The sequence below is a fragment of the Schistocerca americana genome, chromosome 7 (assembly GCF_021461395.2).
Source record: "Schistocerca americana isolate TAMUIC-IGC-003095 chromosome 7, iqSchAmer2.1, whole genome shotgun sequence".
Lineage (NCBI taxonomy): Eukaryota > Metazoa > Arthropoda > Insecta > Orthoptera > Acrididae > Schistocerca > Schistocerca americana.
This window is the reverse complement of record NC_060125.1, coordinates 373493260-373515013: the sequence shown is the minus strand read 5'-3', so window position 1 is coordinate 373515013 and position 21754 is coordinate 373493260. Positions and strand designations below refer to the sequence as shown.

The following is a 21754-nucleotide window of genomic DNA, read 5'->3' as shown; positions in this document are numbered from 1 at the left end:
TAGAAACCTTCATCAGGCAACTTCGAGCGCTGCAAGAAATTGTCACCCATGATACAGGCACTTTTATTTGCTTTGCTCGCTATCAGGGACAGTCGTGGAATTCAGATCCACCTCTCGTTATGGGTACAGAAGACAAGCCCCATAAATGGATCTCTGCTGACCGTTCAGATCTGAAACCCATGGGGTGAGGGGGAGGGCAGTTTGTTGCTGTCCCCCCCCCCCAACTAACTCTCTCTCTCTCTCTCTCTCTCTCTCTCTCTCTAAAACACACACACACACACACACACACACACACACACAAAGTAAAGCTTGCCATCACTCCAACTTATAAAGTACCACGGATGAACTCCAACTAATAAAGTACCACACCTCCCGCCGGAGGTTCGAGTCCACCCTCGAGCGTGGGTATGTGTGTTCTTCTTAGCATAAGTTAGTTTAAATTAGTTTAAGTAGTGTGTAAGTCTAGGGACAGATGACCTCAGCAGTTTGGTCTCTTAGGAATTCACATCCATTTGAACACCTGAAAGTACCACAGATGACTAGATTTTAATACCAATAACAATAAAATATAATAATAATAATAACTTGTTTACATAAACGATAAGTACATTCCTTACGCTAACTTCCAAGAAACTGCAATTCAAAGAAATGACACATTTGAAAAAAGCAACTATCCAAAAATTTGAGAAGTAAATGTGGTACGTAATTGATTTAAAAATTATATTAACAACGTCATAATTCACGCAATTTCAAATTGAAGTATGCACTCAACGTTATGAGTATTTCACTTTGCTCTACGATTGTGAACAAAAATTTGCAAACTGTGGCTGTGCAAGCGCGTAAATGAGGGAAATTATGTATTTTCCAATAGTTTACACTCCTGCTAGGAAATAGTTCTTCTTCTTCTTTGAATAAATCTGTGCTCAGATAGATAACAACTGGATGTTCTCCATATTTCTCAGTCTTGAGCATCCTCCATCATTTGCTTGAAACTCCTTCCTCTCTTCACATTTGTTAGCACTCCAATCCTTCTTCTTGCTCTCCCTCGTTTTCCTTCTATTTTTCCCTCCTTAATTCTCTGTAGTAAACAGTTCCTACATAATATGTGCCTCATCAAAGATGTTTTCCTCTTCTTTATCATCCCTACGAAGTTCTTCTCCTATCTTACCCCACTCAGCTCCTCCTTATTTCTGCACTCTGTTGATCCATTTTTCCTTTTCCATTCTCCTCTATAACGACATTAAAAACTTCCTAAATATTTTTGTTCTTTCTTTCTTTCTGACTGTCCATGGTTCAGAAAAATGAGACACCAAACTCCACACAAAGCATTTGGTTAATTTCTTCCTTAGAGTAATAGTATGCTTCTGGCCATCATCAAATCTTTCAGTTCTGTGTCTCACTTCCTCTTTACAGCTCCTCCTGGAAGTTACTAGGCTTCCCAAATACTGAAACGACTGTAACTGTGGTAATACCATTTCATTTAGTAACATATTAATCGTGTCGTCTTCTTTTGCAGTTCTCATCACTTTGATCTTGCCAATGTTCAGTTTCATTCCTAACTCTTTATCGAAACTTACAATATACTCCATCATTACCTGGAGCTCTTCCTCCTTTTCTGCTAGCACAGTCATATCACCAGTGTACTTGATGGTTTTTATTCTTTCTCCTCCCACTACAGATGATTTTGATTTTTCCAAGGCCTTTATTAATTAGCTTCTCAGCATATATACAATCCAGGCACACAAATGTGAACAACGCCTATGTTCGATGTCAACGTGCAATAACCGCTCACAGACGACAGGTGCCAATGCTAGCAAGTCTAGGGATGTGGGAAACAGTGCAATCGTTTTCGTAAAACGAAAATGGAGCGATTTATCCGACGTCCAAAGGGGCATGATCGTTGGCTTTCGGGACAAGGGTGGAAGCATTTCCGAAACGGCTAAGTTTGTAAGCTGTTCGCGTGACGCCGTGGTTAAAGTATACCGTGCATCGCAAGACAGTGCTATCTAATGCCGACGCCTGGGCTACTATGGTGCATTAAGATCCATAGCTGACAGGGGTGAATGATGGATACAGAGATGTGTATGGAAGAATAGATGTGCAACTGTTGAGCAACTGACCGCCCAGATGAAACAAGGGGCTACCAACAGTGACACCTCAACGACTAACCAGTGAACACTGATGTGTATGGGCCTCTGCAGCAGGTACGTAGTTCATGCACCCATGCAAACTGATGCTAATTGGCGACGGAGGCTGTGCGGCTGGTCCCGTCGGAGGTTCGAGTCGTCCCTCAGGCATGGGTGTGTGTGTTTGTCATTAGGATAATTTAGGTTCAGTAGTGTGTAAGCTTAGGGACTGATGACCTTAGCAGTTATGTCCCATAAGATTTCACACACATTTGAACATTTTGGCGACGGAGGTTGGAATTTGCACGCAACTGGACGTCTACTGAGTGGCGACAGGTAGTCTTTCGAGATGAATCACATCTTATACTCCCTCAGACAGATGTCTGTTGGCGTGTACAGCCCTATAACAGTCGCCTGTGGGGCTCACGCCAGAGAAGGAAGCTTTATGGTCTGGGGAATGTTTTCGTGGGGATCAATGGGTGATCTCGTCATTCTGGAAGCCACAATAAATCAACAAAAGTATGCATCTATCCTTGGGGATAATGTTCACCCCTACACGCATTTTGTCTTTCCCTTGGCACAATGACATTTAAACAGCAGAACAATGCATCATGCCACACAGCTCGCAGTGTCGGGCTATTCTTGCAGTGGATCCTCAACCAAGAAACCTAGTGCAGCTGGATACGGTAGTCGATTTGGCATGGCTCCACATGCTTATTGGTACCTCCCAGAACTTCGTTGACTCTCTTCCTGCACGTCTTGCACGTCTCGAACTACCACTTTCTGTCTCATGTAGAGTTCCTTTATCAACCTTCCATCCTTTCAGTCTATACCAGTATCTTTCAGAATATTTATCAGCATATACCACTCGATTCTGTCAGATGTTTTTTCTCAATCGACAAAATAAACATACATTTCTCTGTTGCTTTCCAAAACTCTTTACGCTATCATCCACAGACACTCTATTGCATCTCTGGGCCCTCTTCCTTTTCTAAATCCTAAGAAATCTTCTTCTATGTTCTCCTCTATTTTCCTTTCTGTTCTTCTCAGCACTATTCTGGTCACAGCTTTGGTAACATGACATATAAAATTAATTGTCTATAATTTGTACATTGATTTGGATTGTGTTTCTTTGGTAAGGTAACCATTATGCCTGCGTTATATATTCTATTGATCAGATTTGTAATTATAGTTATAGCATTCTTTCCTAAGGCCTCCAGTGCCTCAGACGTTATTTGATCCGAGCCCATCGTTTTCATTAGCTTTAGGATCACTTTCTTTACCTCCCATTTATCTATTACAAGGTGAGTACCTGCTATTGCCTGGGTATGTACATTACTGCTGTCAGTACATCTCCTCCTTCCCCCTCTGACCCTCTCCTCCTTCACCTCCTATCTGTCCATCTCCTTCACCCCCTCCCCCTCTGTCCACCTCCTCCACCCCCTACTCTCAATCCATTTCCTCCTCTTGTCTTTCTCTGTCCATCTCCCCCTCTCCCTCTTCATCTTGTCCCCTTCCCTTTCTGTGTCGATTTCCTCCTCTTCTCTGTCCATTTCCTCCTCAGCTCTGTCTGTTCATCTCCTTCTCCTCCCCCTCTCTCTGCATATCTCTTGCTCCCTTGTCTCCGTCCTTTCTCAGTCCATCTCCTTCTCTCCACTCTCTCTGACTCTTTCCCTCCCTTATCTCTGTCCTTATATTCCTCCTCCTATCTGTTCCTATCTCCTTCCCTCTTTCTGTCTGTCCATCTCCTCCTCCTCCTCCCTTCTCTCTCCACATTATGACGTTCACTTCAGGGCGTTGGTTCTTACCCCCATAGTACCTCTTTCTCAGATTGTAGCTAACATGTGTACCAAATTTGATTGAAAAGGTTCCATTTTTTTACCTGTGGCTTTGCCCGCATGCGCACATGTAAGATATACAGGGTGACACAGAATAATGGGAATGTTTGATATGAGTAGAGGCAGCCATGGGAAGGTGGCAGCACTGCAGGTTCGTGACAGCGAGTAAACCGTCCGCCATTTCAGTAACCAAGGATCAGTGGAACGGACAACAGCTTGCGTTAGCCATAAAAATGTTTTATAAAAACAAAGATAGGTTGGTAGCGGCGCAGAGGGAGTTTCAACGTTTTTATAATTTAGGACGTAATGATGCCGTTCCGTCGAAACAGGAGATAAGACGTTGGATTAGTGTCTTTGAAGAGACTGGATGTGCCCTCAAGAAGAAACCAACAGTACGACCAAGAAGTGTGCGTTCTCCAGCGAACATTGATGTTGTACGCCAGTCTGTCTTACGGAGCCCACGGAGTTCAATTCGTAAGCAAGCAGCAGTGGTTGGAATGTCCCGGGAGAGTGTTCACAGAATTCTTCATCCTAATTTAAAATTTCATCCGTACAAACTACAGATGTGCAACAATTAAAGGACAACGATTATCGGTTACGATTAGGATTCTGTCAACAAATGATAATAAAAATAGACAATGATGATGAGTTTCTAAACAAGTTGTGGATGTGGATAAGGCACATTTTCATCTCACAACTTATGTGAATAAACAGAACTATCAAAAATTCAAAATGGCTCTGAGCCAGGTCTGAGGTCATCAGTCCCCTAGAACTTAGAACTACTTAAACCTAACTAACCTAAGGACATCACACATACCCATGCCCGAGGCAGGATTCGAACATGCGACCGTAGCGGTCGCGCGGTCCCAGACCGTAGCGCCTAGAACCGCTCGGCCGCCCCGGCCGGCGAACAGAACTACCGTTACTGGGCAAATACAAATCCTAATGACATTCATGACCATCCTTTACACGCTGGTAAAGTGATAGTATGGTGTGGTTTTTCATCACATGGGATTATCGGACAGTAGTTTTTCACAAATTAACGGGGAAACACAATAACTGTCAATGCCGATCGTTACGTGGAGATGTCACGAACTTTCGTTACACCTGCATTGAATAACTTTCCAAAAGTCAAGAAGCCTGGTTTCAGCAGGACGAAGCGGCATGACACACTGCACGGCAATCAGTGGCATATGTGCGAGAATTGTTTGCAACCGTGTGATCTCACCATTCGGTAACATTCCCTGGCCCCCTAGATCGCCAGATTTATCCGTTTGTGGTTTTTTCTTGTGGAGCTACCTCAAGAGCAAAGTCTGCACGACTCGACCAAGAACCCTGGAGGAGTTAGAACAGAGAATTCGGGACGCAACTCACAGTACCCCAGCTGAGATGTTGCAGTGGTCAATGAGGAATCTCAACAACAGATTTCACGAATGTATTCGTACAGGAGGACGCCATCTAAAGGACGTAATTGCTTAAAAGTGACAAATGCCATCAATGTTTCGTAAATGGCAAAGTTGTAATGTTTCAATTACTATGAATGCAATTTCTTTCCTTCATCACTTCTAGTTTTATTGGATTGTGGAAATGTTCCCTTTTTCTGTGGCACCCTGTGTTTCAAGTACTTGTAACACATTTTACACCTGTTTGTACACCTATTTCCCCTGTATGTCTAGCGAATTTCGCCCTGCAGTTTCATTTTCACGCAGCTCAGTTTTTTATGATGTTCTGTCTCCTGAACTATATGCTGTACAATGACATAATTTTGTGGGTGCACCCAGTGTTATATCTGACTACTGTCTGCGAAAAGTATTGTGAATAGAGTTAGTAGTAAAGACGTAATCAAGAATTAATACATTAAAACCTCATGCATGATGCGGCAGTGTTTCACGCTCTAAGTGTTTATGAAGTCATGCAGAAATATGTGATGTAAAATTATATATATTTCTTGTTCATCCTCTAACACTAATCCTTCATGATCAGCCATAGAATCACTTATTATTCTTTTTTGTTATATTTTTCTTACTGGGGGGTCTTTCGCTTCCTGCCTTGCCTTCCTCAACTTCCCGCGGTATGGCGGTTCCATCTGTGGACTAACGACCTTTTTCGGATTTGTTGTACCGTCAGCACGTGAATGTATGTCATTTCCTAGTTGGAATGTTACCCGCAGGAGGTCATGCCGTAAGACAATCCATGTGGGCATGGGCTGAGGCAAGCAGCAGGAGAATATCCTGTGTTATAGCTAGTAGTTTTTACTTCTTCCCGTTCTCGAGGCCCTCAGATTCCGTGCCACTCTATAGGCTGAAAGTTAACTGAGAAATTTGGGAGCTGATCTGCTTATAAATATAAATATTACTAAAACGCTTTTTGGTGTGTGTATGTGTGTGTATGTTTTATGCCCTCCTGTCGTCCATATCATCTGTGTTTGACAGACGGTACAGAGTTTAGTAAGGACGTAGGACTACCAGCATTAGAGCACTCAACAATTTCGCTACCATTGAGAATATGTGTTCCACGATCAGAGAACCAGTAGGAATTTGCTGCGTGTTGTTACTATGTATCGGTGTACCAGTAGTAAAGTGAAGGCTGGTAATGGTTTTCAGAATTCTTATAACAATTTCATGCGCCTGTAGGTTATGCTGTCTTCAGATTTTATTGTTTATTCTCTTCTCTGCGCCGTATTGTCGCATCAAATCAGTTTAAAACTGTAAATAGGCAATTCATTGAACAAATTTGTAAAGCAAGATGCTGTCGTACCTTACCAGACAATTTGTGTCAATGAATTGCACGTGCGTATTGACATTTGCCATGTCACAAATGGTGCTCGAACTGAGCACCTGCAATATGAGTTACAAAATTGTAGAAATGCTATGTCCATTAATGTGTATCTGTTTTCTGTACGTCTAGTAGTTTTTATACAGCCATCTTCTGAAACCCAGAGGTATTTACGAATAATACTATATTTCCCACCCCTCCCTGTGTTGTAAAACGAAACGGCGGGAATTATTTTTTTCATATTCTTACTTCTGACTAGAGACTTAATTAAAATAACCACACATTAAGGTCTTTTACTCCAAAGACGTTCTATTCTATCACGCTATACAAATGACCTAGTGGATAATGTCGGAATCTCTATGAGCATGTTTGTAGATGATGCTGCTATTGGCAGAGAGGTAACAGCACTAGAGAGTTATAGCGAATGCAAGAAGAGCTACAGAGAACCGATGTTTGGTGTAGGGACTGGCAGCTGACTTTCAGCGTAAACGAATGTAATATATCGCCATAAATAGGCTGAACGACCCGTTATTGTTTGATTAGACAATAGCTGAACAACTGGAGGAAGTCAGATCCACTAAACACAGTGTGCATATGGATCATTTTAAAGTGGAGCAACTCATGAAAAATAATCGTAAGGAAGGTTTTATTGGACAGTTTTTCCAAAACTACTCCGTAACCTCATTAAGAAACCATAATTCATATGAGGATACTCAATACATTTAAACTATTAACGCTGCATGACAGTACGCACACAATTAAATCTAACACCAATGATTGCAGATCTATGTAGCACTATTTTCCTTTAATTTTGTAAGTGATAGGTCGTTATAGTGCTTTTCTGCCACTTGGGATGGCTTGTTGGTTGTGAGAGCCTGGCACGCAGAAATAAAAATGTTTCTGCTGAAAGGCAGGATTCAGTTAGGTACATGGGAGGAACCAGGTGCTGTTTCTTCGACAGATACGAGGACCCTGGACGATCACCGTGTGAGTGGCAGACCAAGGTTATCCAGCACGTTGTAAACTTTCATTGTGGCAGGAGTTTAAGGAAAGTCTTTTAGAAAAGATATGATATGTGAAGGGAAGAGAAAAACACGAGGCACTCAGCTTGGGACATAGCTGTTGGGGACCGGAGGAAGCTGCAAGTGTAGATGTTTAAATTTTGGAAGGAGACCCATGGCTACCTCATGACAATTAATTTCGTAGTGGCGTTCGAGACTCGCAAGTGCGGACTTGCAGAGAAAACACACATGTAGTGGCAGAGAAATTCTGTCTACTGCCCCACTCTAAGAGCGAACTAAGCAGTATTGGGTAACCACTGCAGTTTCGTTAGGGGAACGGAAATTGTTGTACTTATTATGAACTTTTCATTGGTCAGAACTCGGAAAGTATATTGCTTTTGGCTACTAAGATTCCGGTGCTGGCAGAAGCAGCTACGATTTGTGGAGGAGAGGAGAAAAGTACTTCGTTTTAGGGCACGATACGGTACGTCTCTTCGTCCTAGATCTGCTGATGACAGATGTTGCAGCTGAATACTGAGTTCTCAGCCACAATTTTAACAATCGTCTGCACCTGAGTGTCAGCAGAGTGGTAAGCATGAGCCACATCTCTTTACGTCTTGATGAGGGAAGCTATTTGTTTCATGTCAGAGTTTCGTTTTTCTGAATTATTGCATACTGCCAGCTACCGTCACTCAATTTGCACTTAGGCAAGAGAACTGATGCTTCTAAGCACTTTCTTCCTATAAAGCTATCAACTTATTTAGCAATCATTGGCGATTCCCGTGGACACAGGTTTTGTATAATTTTTAATCTCAAATCTACCCATCTGTGCTATGGTCTTTCGTACATGTTTCTGCATCGTTGTTCCCTTTTGTAATTATTTGTATTCTTTACTTATTGGCTAGAACCACAGTAATGCATCTAGCAATAAATACTATTGTTATAGTGACCTTTAATTTCATTTAGTAGTTTGATCAAAACATTTATCAGTTTAACTACGTAAGTTGGGGCACTCGGCTTTGATGTTTAATTCAGATGTTTAATTAGTTACCCGTTGTGCGACTTCGCTTTTTCATTTCATATGATCTCATGGAGAGTGACCTGTTCACTGTGTGCTTCTCCGGGTTCATATCTCGTACCATTTCAGGCGTATGACAAATGTTCAACCGACACCTCACAAATGCAGAAGGATTCGTTGTAGGCTTTGCGACAAAAGGGGGCCGGCTGCTGTGGCCGAGCGGTTCTAGGCACTTTAGTCCGGAACCGGACGGCTGCTACGGTCATAGGTTCGAATTCTGCCTCGGGCATGGATATGTGTGATGTCCTTAGGTTAGTTAGGTTTAAGAAGTTCTAAGTCTAGGGGACTGATGACCTCAGATGTTAAGTCCCATATTGCTTAGAGCCATTTTAACCATTTTTTGACAAAAGGGGTAACTTACAGAACCCTCGTTGGAGTGATAGTGGTGTACTGGTCCTCGGTCTGTAACCATTACCAGATTCGATTAGTGAAGGAAACAGGAAAGATACACAGAAGAGCAGCGTGTTTCGTCACAGGTTTGTTTAGCAAGCTCGAAAGCGTCAGGATATACTCATCTAGCTCCAGTGAGAGACACTGCAGGAGAAGCATTATGCATCACAATGTGATGAAAAGGTCACGAAGGCAAAATCAGAAGGATTAAAGCTTACACGGCGGCTTACCAATAATATTTTTTTCCGCGCACCATTCGTGAATGGAACGGAAAAAGGGTGAGAGGGAGTGACAGTGATGCATAAAGTACCCTCTGCCTCACACCATAAGGTGGCATGCAGTGTATAATTATGGACGTAGATATAGATGTGGGGTGAAACGAGGCGATGTACGCCGCTGAGTAAGTGTCTAACTCAGCTGACCATGATTGTAGTATTCATGCACAAAACAATAAACTGTACGAACGGATGTGAAATTTAACGATTTGATCGAATGTGGCCCTGCTGGCGTCAGTGCATGTAGCACAACTGTTGTGCACTGGCTGTCGCTCAGTTTTTAAGAATTCTAGTTTAACGCTTATGATACGAATAATGGCGTTTATTCTTACAACACAGTGCTATCTTCATTCAGTGTCATTTCCTGTTTTCTTTACCTTTCTACTTGGTCCTAGTGATCATGGCAGATTATGAGATCCCTGCCAATCGTAAAGATCGGATATTCCCAGCAATACGCAAGGAAACGGAGATTGGAACACGGGATCCCAAAATGGAAATATTTGGTAAGGTATTTCCAGTTGCGGGATTTGTCTTCAGGAAAACATCTCAAAAACCTCAGTTTGGATTGAAGGGTTGGAGATGTTTTTCATTCTTCTTTGGAGCAATGTATCGAAGACAAAAATATTTAACTTGTGGAAGTCCATCTTTCTCACGGACTCGGGAAGCGGCTATGATATAAGTAAGGAAAACGCGTCACCACAGCCGCATCATTAAAGAAGTTTATTTCAAACGACTAGTTTTGGGCACACCAAAAGAGTATTTTCATTCTTCGGCCCATGCGTAGTAGAAACCATAAAACTGTGCAAGGAATGAATATGTTCCGGCGTTTGAAATAAATTTCTTTGATGATACGACAAAAAATGGTTCAAATGGCTCTGAGCACTATGGGACTTAAATTCTGACGTCATCAGTCCCCTAGAACCCAGAACTACTTAAACCTAACTAACCTAAGGACATCACACACATCCATGTCCGAGGCAGGATTCGAACCTGCGACCGTAGCCGTCGCGCGGTTCCAGACTGTAGCGCCTAGAACCGCTCGGCCACCCCGGCCGGCGATGATACGACAACTGTGGTGTGAGTTTTCTCTAAAATTGTTTAAGGCTAGTGTATGCAAGCGTATCTGCCAATGTGTTCTGCATAGCACAGCTGCTTGATACACTCAGAGAGCAATAAATGCACGCGTGAGACAGCATGTAGTCTCAGTGATCGGTCAATTACTCATACTTTACTGTGGTATGACGCTACACAGCGACAGTGAAACGGAATGTTTTCTTATTTTTGTGTTGGCATTGTAACTTCTCCCATCACTTGTGTTATGTTATGTTATGTTAACAAGGAACTTAGAAACGACTGAGAGGCTCCGTCCCCGCCGCAGCCTCAGTGGCCCACAACCCCACGACGACTACCACAGTCCACTTCACCCCTCCGCCGCCCCACACCGAACCCAGGGCTAATGTGCGGTTCGGTCCCCGGTGGACCCCACAGGGAACGTCTCACACCAGACGAGTGCAACCCCTATGTTTGCGTGGTAGAGGAATGCTGGTGTACGCGTACGTGGAGAACTTGTTTGCGCAGCAATCGCCGGCATAGTGTAGCTGAGGCGGAATAAGGGGAACCAGCCCGCATTCGCCGAGGCAGATGGAAAACCGCCTAAAAACCATTCACAGACTGGCCGGCTCACCGGACCTCGACATAAATCCGCCGGGCGGATTCGTGCCGGGGACCAGGCGCTCCTTCCCGCCCGGAAAGCTGTGCGTTAGAGCGCACGGCCAACCGGGCGGGCTCCCATCACTTAAGTTTCTTTGATTTTCATTTAGATAGATGTCGGCTTTTCGTCTGTTAGTGCTTGTCCTTAGGGAACTTAAGAATAATAGCTAATAACAACAACTTGAAGGAAAATATCTACCAATAATCAGTAGCATTCTGTTCAGACTGACAGAAGGATGACTCACCTCCAGTTGGTCGACAAACAGCGATATGAACTGCAGCAACGGACTCGTCATGTGGTTCATGTAGGCGACTGGCGCCAGGCTGAACATGACGCGGATCTTGTCGTTGTACTCTGGGTGCAGGGAGGCCATCACGTAGAAGGAGGTGGTGCCTTGCGAGTGGCCGGCGTAGAATATGTCTGACTGGCCCGTCTCAGCGAGGACGTAGTCGATCATCGCTGGCAGATCGTAGTCGCCCATCTCGTGCCAGCTGCGACACAAAGGAGCCAGTGCAAAGTATGTACACGACTGTATATGAGCGTAACACGTAGCAAGCATTACTTGCCAGTGTGACAGCGCCACCACGGAGACGACGTGTAAGGGGTGCATGAAACGTTTTCATTCTCTCACAGAGTTGACACCAAAGCCAAAAAACTTTTGTTGTTGTTGTACCGGCATATGTTGCGCAACAATGCAGTTTAGGTGCCAATTTCATCTAGAGAATAAGTCTACTTCTCACTTCTTCATCTCTGAGTGTTTGTTAACGCGAAAACTGCGTAGTTCCATTGTGGTTCGGTGCTCACATTAGTCGGGTTGGGCTAAAATAAGAAGATACCAAAACACATTACCATGTCCAATACGATATTGGAAAACCGTTGGATTTCAAAACAACTTCCAGTCTTATCGGAGTGGTAAACACAGGACCTGTATGGTTTTCAAGGAGATCTTGTATCATTCTTCCTGCAAAGTAGTGGCCAGTTCAGGTAACGAAGATGTAGGTGGATAGCGATTACGCTATAGGACTAGTATGGAATGCCGAATTATTGATAAATAGTTGGAAAGAACAAGAAGGCGTATAAAGAATGAGAACTGTGGAGAACTGAAGTCCGGGCGTACAGGGGGTGTTCAAAAATCTGAGGACTTAAAACCACAACATATTATCAAGCGTAATACGGTGCGGGGAAACCAACGGTATTCAAAACTGCTTATAGTCCTCTCGGAATGGATACACTACTGGTCATTAAAATTGCTACACCACGAAGATGACGTGCTACAGAAGCGAAATTTAACCGACAGGAGGAAGATGCTGTGAAATGCAAATGATTAGCTTTTCAGAGCATTCACACAAGGTTGGCGCCGGTGGTGACACCTACAACGTGCTGACATGAGGAAAGGTTCCAACCGATTTCTCATACACAAACAGCAGTTGACCGGCGTTGCCTGGTGAAACGTTGTTATGATGCCTCGTGTAAGGAGGAGAAATGCGTACCATCACGTTTCCGACTATGATAAAGGTCGGATTGTAGCCTATCGCGATTGCGTTTTATCGTATCGCGACATTGCTGCTCCCGTTGGTCGAGATCCAATGACTGTTAGCGGAGCATCGAATCGGTGGGTTGAGGAGGGTAATACGGAACGCCGTGCTGGATCCCAACGGCCTCGTATCACTAGCAGTCGAGATGAGAGGCATCTTATCCGCATGGCTGTAACGGATCGTGCAGCCACGTCTCGATCCCTGAGTCAACAGATGGGGACGTTTGCAAGACAACAACCATCTGCACGAACAGTTCGACGACGTTTGCAGCAGCATGGACTATCAGCTCGGAGACCATGGCTGCGGTTACCCTTGACGCTGCATCACAGACAGGAGGGCCTGCGATGGTGTACTCAACGACGAATCTTGGTGCACGAATGGCAAAATGTCATTTTTCGGATGAATCCAGGTTCTGTTTACAGCATCGTGATGGTCGCATCTGTGTTTAGCGACATCGCGGTGAACGCACATTGGAAGCGTGTATGCGTCATCGCCATACTGGCGTATCACCCGGCGTGATGGTATGGGGTGCCATTGGTTACACGTCTCAGTCACCTCTTGTTCGAATTGATGGCACTTTGAACAGCGGACGTTACACTTAAGATGTGTTACGATCCGTGGCTGTACCCGTCATTCGATCCCTGCGAAACCCTACATTTCAGCAGGATAATGCACGACCGCATGTTGCAGGGCCTGTACGGGCCTTTCTGGATACAGAAAATGTTCGACTCCTGCCCTGGCAGCACATTCTCCAGATCTGTCACCAACTGAAAACGTCTGGTCAATGGTGGCCAAGCAGCCGGCTCGTCACAATACGCCAGTCACTACTCTTGATGAACTGTGGTATCGTGTTGAAGCAGCATGGGCAGCTGTACCTGTACACGCCATCCAAGCTCTGTTTTACTCAATGCCCAGGCATATCAAGGCCATTATTACGGCCAGAGGTGGTTGTTCTGGGTACTGATTTCTCAGGATCTATGCACCCAAATTGCGTGAAAATGTAATCGCATGTCAGTTCTAGTATAATACAGGGTGATTCAAAAAGAATACCAGAACTTTAGGAATTTAAAGCTCTGCAACGACAAAAGGCAGAGCTAAGCACTATCTGTCGGCGAGTTAAGCGAGCTATAAAGTTTCATTTAGTTGTACATTTGTTCGCTTGAGGCGCTGTTGACTAGGCGTCAGCGTCAGTTGATGCTAGGATGGCGACCGCTCAACAGAAAGCTTTTTGTGTTATTGAGTACGGCAGAAGTGAATCGACGACAGTTGTTCAGCATGCATTTCGAACGAAGTATGGTGTTAAACCTCCTGATAGGTGGTGTATTAAACGTTGGTATAAACAGTTTACAGAGAATGGGTGTTTGTGCAAAGGGAAAAGTTCTGGAAGGCCGAGAACGAGTGATGAAAATGTAGCACGCATCCAGCAAGCATTTATTCGCAGCCCAGGAATTGGTTGTTCCCTCAGCTCGAACAAGAAGCACAACAATTCATATTTCAGCAGGATGGAGCGCGACCACATTGACACTTATCTGTCTGTAACTACCTGAACGTCAACTACCCGAGGCGATGGATCGGCCGCCAGGCAGCCCGTGACAGAGCACTTCATCACTGGCCTCCAAGAAGCCCTGATCTTACCCCCTGCGATTTTTTCTTATGGTGTTTCGGCTACCTCTCCCAGCCACCATTGATGATTTGAAACGAGAAATAACAGCAGCTATCCAAACTGTTACGCCTGATATGCTACAGAGAGTGTGGAACGAGTTGGAGTATCGGATTGATATTGCTCGAGTGTCTGGAGGGGGCCATATTGAACATCTCTGAACTTGTTTTTGAGTGAAAAAAACCTTTTTAAATACTCTTTGTAATTATGTATAACAGAAGGTTATATTATGTTTCTTTCATTAAATACACATTTTTAAAGTTGTGGTATTCTTTTTGAATCACCCTGTATATTTGTCCAACGAATACCCGTTTATCATCTGCATTTCTTCTTGGTGTTGCAGTTTTAATGGCCAGTAGTGCAAATACAGGTCCTGCACAGTTTTTAAAGGGATCTTATATCATTCTTCGTCAAGATAGTGGCCAGTTCAAGTAACGATGATGTAGATGGATAGCGATCACGGACCCTTCTCACAGAAGTAGGCCACAAAGGCTCAATAATTTTGGGATCTGGTGGATGTGTTGGCTAGGGCAGATGCGACAGTTCATCATGGTGCTCACAAAACCAATTCTGGACGACGGGAGGGGTGTGAACAGGGGCTCTGTCGAGTTGGAACACAGCATCATCTTCGCAGAGCGAACACTGTACTATGGGATGGACCTGATCAGCCAAAACGATCGCATAATCCTTGGCAGTGATCACAAGGCTGTTTACGTTTATTTTTGTGATTGAATCACGCTGAGCTGAAAAACTGAGCTGTTACTGGTTGTGGTGAAAGTTTTTTTAAAGTGATTCCGGCCTACAGAAATAGCCGATATTAGAAAAGCGACAATTTTACTTGTTATCGGAATCGGACCTGATGATGAGCTAAAACAATAAAAAAACCTTTATAAGATAACTACAGAGCACGTTTTCTGTTATTTACGCCAGTTTATGATACTGTTGACTGACTTTGAGAACCTAGATATTCTGTGCAGTAATATGCAAAACTGAACATTTTCATGAAATTCGAGGCTCAAACATTGCAGGGCATTATACATAAGCATCAATAAGTCGGTCACGTGCCTAATTGTATACAAAATAAAACTACGGCGAGTAACTAACACAAAATAATTCTGATCAGTCATGGTACACTGTGAGTATAAATATTACGACAGAAAAGCTTTAATATTTCAATACATGAAATATATTTGGGGTAACTATTAATTGTAACTAAAATAAACAAACGATGAAAAACTGATAGTCATGGTAGTAGCCACATGGCATCTGTTTTGTGGAAAACCTGGACGATATTATATTGTATGAGATTCCCTGTAGTAGCCAGTTTTTCGTAATCACGAACTCTATAATGTTCAGAACCAAGACGTAAGAGAGCTTGTGCAAAACCGACAGTAATGCTGATTTACGAGGGCTGTTCGGAAGATAAGGTTCGATCGGTTGCGAAATGAAAACCACAGTGAAAATAAAAAACTTCTCGCAACAGTTAGGCACACCTTCCAGCTACCTTTTTAAATGGTCGCCGCTCCGGCTTAGACATTTGTCGTGGCGTTGTACAAACTTTACAGTACCCTCTTTACATAAAGCAGCCGCCTGTGCTTTCCATCAAACCTCTAAGTTGGTCTGCCTTTCGTTGTTTGTGCCATAATGTTGTCTTCGCAGCCAGTGATTCTCGTGTGCAGAGATGAACAACGGAGGGAACCAATTAAGAGCCGTATTGTGGATGAACAAAGAGTTCCCATCGAAAACGCTACGTGAGCGTCTTCATTGCTCTTGCAGAATGCCGCTGAAAATTGTCTTGAAGAAAGAAACGCATGACATTTATGTTATGTGGGCTGCATAGCTCCAAGCAAAATCTCTCACCAGATCCACGTACTTGGCGGGAGACACTGTTATTTTAGGTATTTCTACGTGATCACTTTGCGCTCTGACCTGAAGAGAGTGACGTAATGCGATCGACAGTCACAGTGGCTACCATTTCGCTCCCAATCGGACCTTACTTTCCGAATACGCTTCGTACAAACAGAAAATCAGTAGAGTTAGACTGCTAACTGCAATGCATTGGTCATCTGTTTCAATGGCACTATGCTTCGATTAATGTGATACATAATTCAAATTAATAGCTATTTTTTTCCTCAAGAGCTAAACTTTCGTGGCAAGATAAAATGTGAAACCCTCCAGTGAATTCAGTCAGTTTTTGTATGGATTACCTACTGATTATGTTGACGAGCTATAGCCAGACGTTGCCACGCTTACTGTCGGTGCTGCTGTTTGTAACGCATAGAAAATGGAGTGAATCCTGCTGCAACTCACCTGAACTGCCAGAAGCTGTCGTCGTCGGGGTTAATGGTCGTGTGGTTCCTGGAGTAGACGTTTCCTCGTGAATTTCCCATCCACACGTCGAAGCCAGCATCAGCCAGCACGTACGCTGCGGGAGTAAATAAATGTGTTTTACACAATCAGCTTTCTACTACTATATGTCTGTAAGACTATAATCTGAGAGATTCACATCTGCTTTTGCTCGTAGTGCTCCGACAGCAAGATTCTAAAGCATTTATGAGACAGTCTGCAACATTTTACTAGTGGTGATGTAAACCGCAATGTAATGTTAGAGTAGATTGCACACTGATGAAATCACTATAACTGAATGAGCCTAGTACACAACATAACGTCCACGACACAGCCAGGTAAATCCAGAAGGGTGAATATCTCACGAAGTGGCTGCCCTAAACCAGTGAAATATCGAGAGTAATTAATATTTTATTGGTGATGGTTATGGTAGTGATTTTGTATCTGGTTTTATTATTGGAGTTTATGTTGGAGTTATGTTAGTGTTGGTGCTAATATGGATATGGTAGTGGAGTTATTAGAGGGAATGTTGGTGCTGGTGATGGGGTCGGTGCTGGTTGTGATGTTATGGTGGGAATGTTGGTATTCATTGTGGTAGTGGTGGTGGTGATTTTGATGTTGGAGGTGGAAGTTTGTCAATAGTGACGAGGGGTTGACGGTGAAGGTGATGTTGTAGACGACGATTATGGTAATATAGTTAGTATTAGTGGAGTTGATGATGGTTGTGGTGGTGGTGGTGGTGTTTCGCGTATGAATGTGTACAGAACAAGTTTCTAGTACAGTTGTTGACCTTCCTGTTCTACACAAACAAGATAGAACTCATCATTCCATTTTTTTACATGTTATTTGTAGCATAGTTTTTTTTATGACCAGATGCAGTGTTAATTACAGCTTTTTATGACATTGAATAACTGCTTGATGATTCACCAGATGCCTGGGTTTCTGATTTTCAGAGCTCGTAACTGAGGCTTAATGGTTTGTGTTGATGCTTATGGAACTAAAGTTGTCGTTATCTGCCTCAAAAAAACTGTGTCTAAATCATCTGTTGCAGTTTGCTTAGAACACGGCTGTGCGAATGTAAACTTGTGCACAGATGCCAGTATGTTCCACTCTTCGAATAGTGTAGCATTTCTCCAGAAGAGCCGTCAACTTCTCGCTGGTGTTATGGATTCTAGTCGCTCACATTTTTTACCACATGGACCACTGTAACAGTTCTGAGGCTTTGACACACTTTGTGTTGATCTGTTATGGAGATATTGTAATACCCATGGAATACGTGGCCAGAATGGTTCTTACGTGACTAAGTTGAGAGTGCTGCTGCAACGCCATCAGTATTAAGTAAAGATCTGGCTAGGTTGTAAACGCTGAGCAAATGTTCTCAGATTCACAGAAACGCAGAAATAGTAAGACAGTATACCGAAGGTGAATGAAACCTTCGTAAGCAGCGAAATGCCTGTGGCGTGCTACCTTCCATATCTCAACAACTTCATCTATATATTCCGCAAGTCATCTTACGATGTGTAGCACAGGGTGGGCTTACTACGTGTGCCACTGTCACTTGGGCATGGTGGATGAGTGTTCAGCTCATCGCTTCCAGCACGAGGAACGTTAGCCGAGCGTTTCGTCTCGTTAACAGAATTATAGAGCGGAAACGTGAAAACGAAGTACGACATGTCAAAATGTAAGATAACAGGGGAAAACAACGAGAGACTTACATTACAAATAATTTTATTCGAAGGAATACAAATTATTACAGTTTCTCGTCATTTTTAACTTCTGATAGAAATAGTGTTATACATACAAATATAAAAATAAATATAAAACGAAAGTTTAGTTGAAAATGTAGGTGAATGTTTCGTCCATGGAGGATTGCATCATGAGGACTACACTGTTGATAAATGCAAACAAAACTGTTTTCTGCGTCAATCATTTACTTTTATCACCATGCGTTTCCGTTGTTCACACGATCATATTCAACAGAAGAACTGTTTAGTTACATCTACATCTACATCTACATCTATACTCCGCGAGCCACCTTACGGTGTGTGGCGGAGGGTACTTATTGTACCACTATCTGATCCCCCCTTCCCTGTTCCATTCACGAATTGTGCGTGGGAAGAACGACTGCTTGTAAGTCTCCGTATTTGCTCTAATTTCTTGGATCTTTTCGTTGTGATCATTACGCGAGATATATGTGGGCGGTAGTAATATGTTGCCCATCTCTTCCCGGAATGTGCTCTCTCGTAATTTCGATAATAAACCTCTCCGTATTGCGTAACGCCTTTCTTGAAGTGTCCGTCACTGGAGCTTGTTCAGCATCTCCGTAACGCTCTCGCGCTGACTAAATGTCCCCATGACGAATCGCGCTGCTTTTCGCTGGATCATGTCTATCTCTTCTATTAATCCAACCTGGTAAGGGTCCCATACTGATGAGCAATACTCAAGAATCGGACGAACAAGCGTTTTGTAAGCTACTTCTTTCGTCGATGAGTCACATTTTCTTAGAATTCTTCCTATGAATCTCAACCTGGCGCCTGCGTTTCCCACTATTTGTTTTATGTGATCATTCCACTTCAGGTCGCTCCGGATAGTAACTCCTAAGTATTTTACGGTCGTTACCGCTTCCAATGATTTACCACCTATGGCATAATCGTACTGGAATGGATTTCTGCCCCTATGTATGCGCATTATATTACATTTATCTACGTTTAGGGAAAGCTGCCAGCTGTCGCACCATGCATTAATCCTCTGCAGGTCCTCCTGGAGTACGTACGAGTCTTCTGATGTTGCTACTTTCTTGTAGACAACCGTGTCATCTGCAAATAGCCTCACGGAGCTACCGATGTTGTCAACTAAGTCATTTATGTATATTGTAAACAATAAAGGTCCTATCACGCTTCCCTGCGGTACTCCCGAAATTACCTCTACATCTGCAGATTTTGAACCGTTAAGAATGACATGTTGTGTTCTTTCTTCTAGGAAATCCTGAATCCAATCACAAACCTGGTCCGATATTCCGTAAGCTCGTATTTTTTTCACTAAACGTAAGTGCGGAACCGTATCAAATGCCTTCCTGAAGTCCAGGAATACGGCATCAACCTGCTCGCCAGTGTCTACGGCACTGTGAATTTCTTGGGCAAATAGGGCGAGCTGAGTTTCACATGATCTCTGTTTGCGGAATCCATGTTGGTTATGATGAAGGAGATTTGTATTATCTAAGAACGTCATAATACGAGAACACAAAACATGTTCCATTATTCTACAACAGATTGACGTAAGCGAAATAGGCCTATAATTATTCGCATCTGATTTATGACCCTTCTTGAAAATGGGAACGACCTGCGCTTTCTTCCAGTCGCTAGGTACTTTACGTTCTTCCAGCGATCTACGATAAATTGCTGATAGAAAGGGGGCAAGTTCTTTAGCATAATCACTGTAGAATCTTAAGGGTATCTCGCCTGGTCCGGATGCTTTTCCGCTACTAAGTGATAGCAGTTGTTTTTCAATTCCGATATCGTTTATTTCAATATTTTCCATTTTGGCGTCCGTGCGACGGCTGAAGTCAGGGACCGTGTTACGATTTTCCGCAGTGAAACAGTTTCGGAACACTGAATTCAGTATTTCTGCCTTTCTTCGGTCGTCCTCTGTTTCGGTGCCATCGTGGTCAACGAGTGACTGAATAGGGGATTTAGATCCGCTTACCGATTTTACATATGACCAAAACTTTTTAGGGTTCTTGTTTCGATTGTTTGCCAATGTTTTATGTTCTAATTCGTTGAATGCTTCTCTCATTGCTCTCTTTACGCTCTTTTTCGCTTCGTTCAGCTTTTCCTTATCAGCTATGATTCGACTACTCTTAAACCTATGATGAAGCTTTCTTTGTTTCCGTAGTACCTTTCGTACATGATTGTTATACCACGGTGGATCTTTCCCCTCGCTTTGGACCTTAGTCGGTACGAACTTATCTAAGGCGTACTGGACGATGTTTCTGAATTTTTTCCATTTTTGTTCCACATCCTCTTCCTCAGAAGTGAACGTTTGGTGGTGGTCACTCAGATATTCTGCGATTTGTGCCCTATCACTCTTGTTAAGCAAATATATTTTCCTTCCTTTCTTGGCATTTCTTATTACACTTGTAGTCATTGATGCAACCACTGACTTATGATCACTGATACCCTCTTCTACATTCACGGAGTCGAAAAGTTCCGGTCTATTTGTTGCTATGAGGTCTAAAACGTTAGCTTCACGAGTTGGTTCTCTAATGATCTGCTCGAAGTAATTCTCGGACAAGGCAGTCAGGATAATGTCACAAGAGTCTCTGTCCCTGGCTCCAGTTCTGATTGTGTGACTATCCCATTCTATACCTGGTAGATTGAAGTCTCCCCCTATTACAATAGTATGATCACGAAACTTCTTCACGACGTTCTGCAGGTTCTCTCTGAGGCGCTCAACTACTACGGTTGCTGATGCAGGTGGTCTATAGAAGCATCCGACTATCATATCTGACCCACCTTTGATACTTAACTTAACCCAGATTATTTCACATTCGCATTCGCTAATAACTTCACTGGATATTATTGAATTCTTTACTGCTATAAATACTCCTCCACCATTGGCGTTTATCCTATCCTTGCGGTATATATTCCATTCTGTGTCTAGGATTTCGTTACTGTTCACTTCCGGTTTTAACCAACTTTCCGTTCCTAATACTATATGCGCACTATTTCCTTCAATAAGAGATACTAATTCAGGAACCTTGCCCTGGATACTCCTGCAGTTTACCAATATTACGTTAACTTTTCCTGTTTTTGGTCTCTGAGGACGGACGTTCTTTATCAACGATGATAATGTCCTCTCTGGTAAGCCGTCAGGTATTTTATCGTTTCGCCTAAAAAACCCCCGTGTGCACGCCACACGTACTCTGCTACCCTAGTAGCTGCTTCCGGTGTGTAGTGCACGCCTGACCTGTCTAGGGGGGCCCTACAGTTCTCCACCCAATAACGGAGGTCGATGAATTTG

The 21754-nt window shown here is 43.3% G+C and overlaps 1 protein-coding gene across 1 annotated transcript in view; it reads right to left on the bottom strand.

Annotated features, from left to right (window-relative positions):
* LOC124622406 (lipase 3-like) overlaps positions 1-21754 on the bottom strand; it is a 78192-nt gene that overhangs the window by 21754 nt on the left and 34684 nt on the right. Inside the window, exons 3-4 of the mRNA XM_047148094.1 lie at positions 16700-16814; positions 11439-11685 (exon numbers count right to left, since the gene is read on the bottom strand). Coding sequence (XP_047004050.1) covers positions 11439-11685; positions 16700-16814 — 362 coding nt within the window. The remainder of the gene's footprint in view (positions 1-11438; positions 11686-16699; positions 16815-21754) is intronic.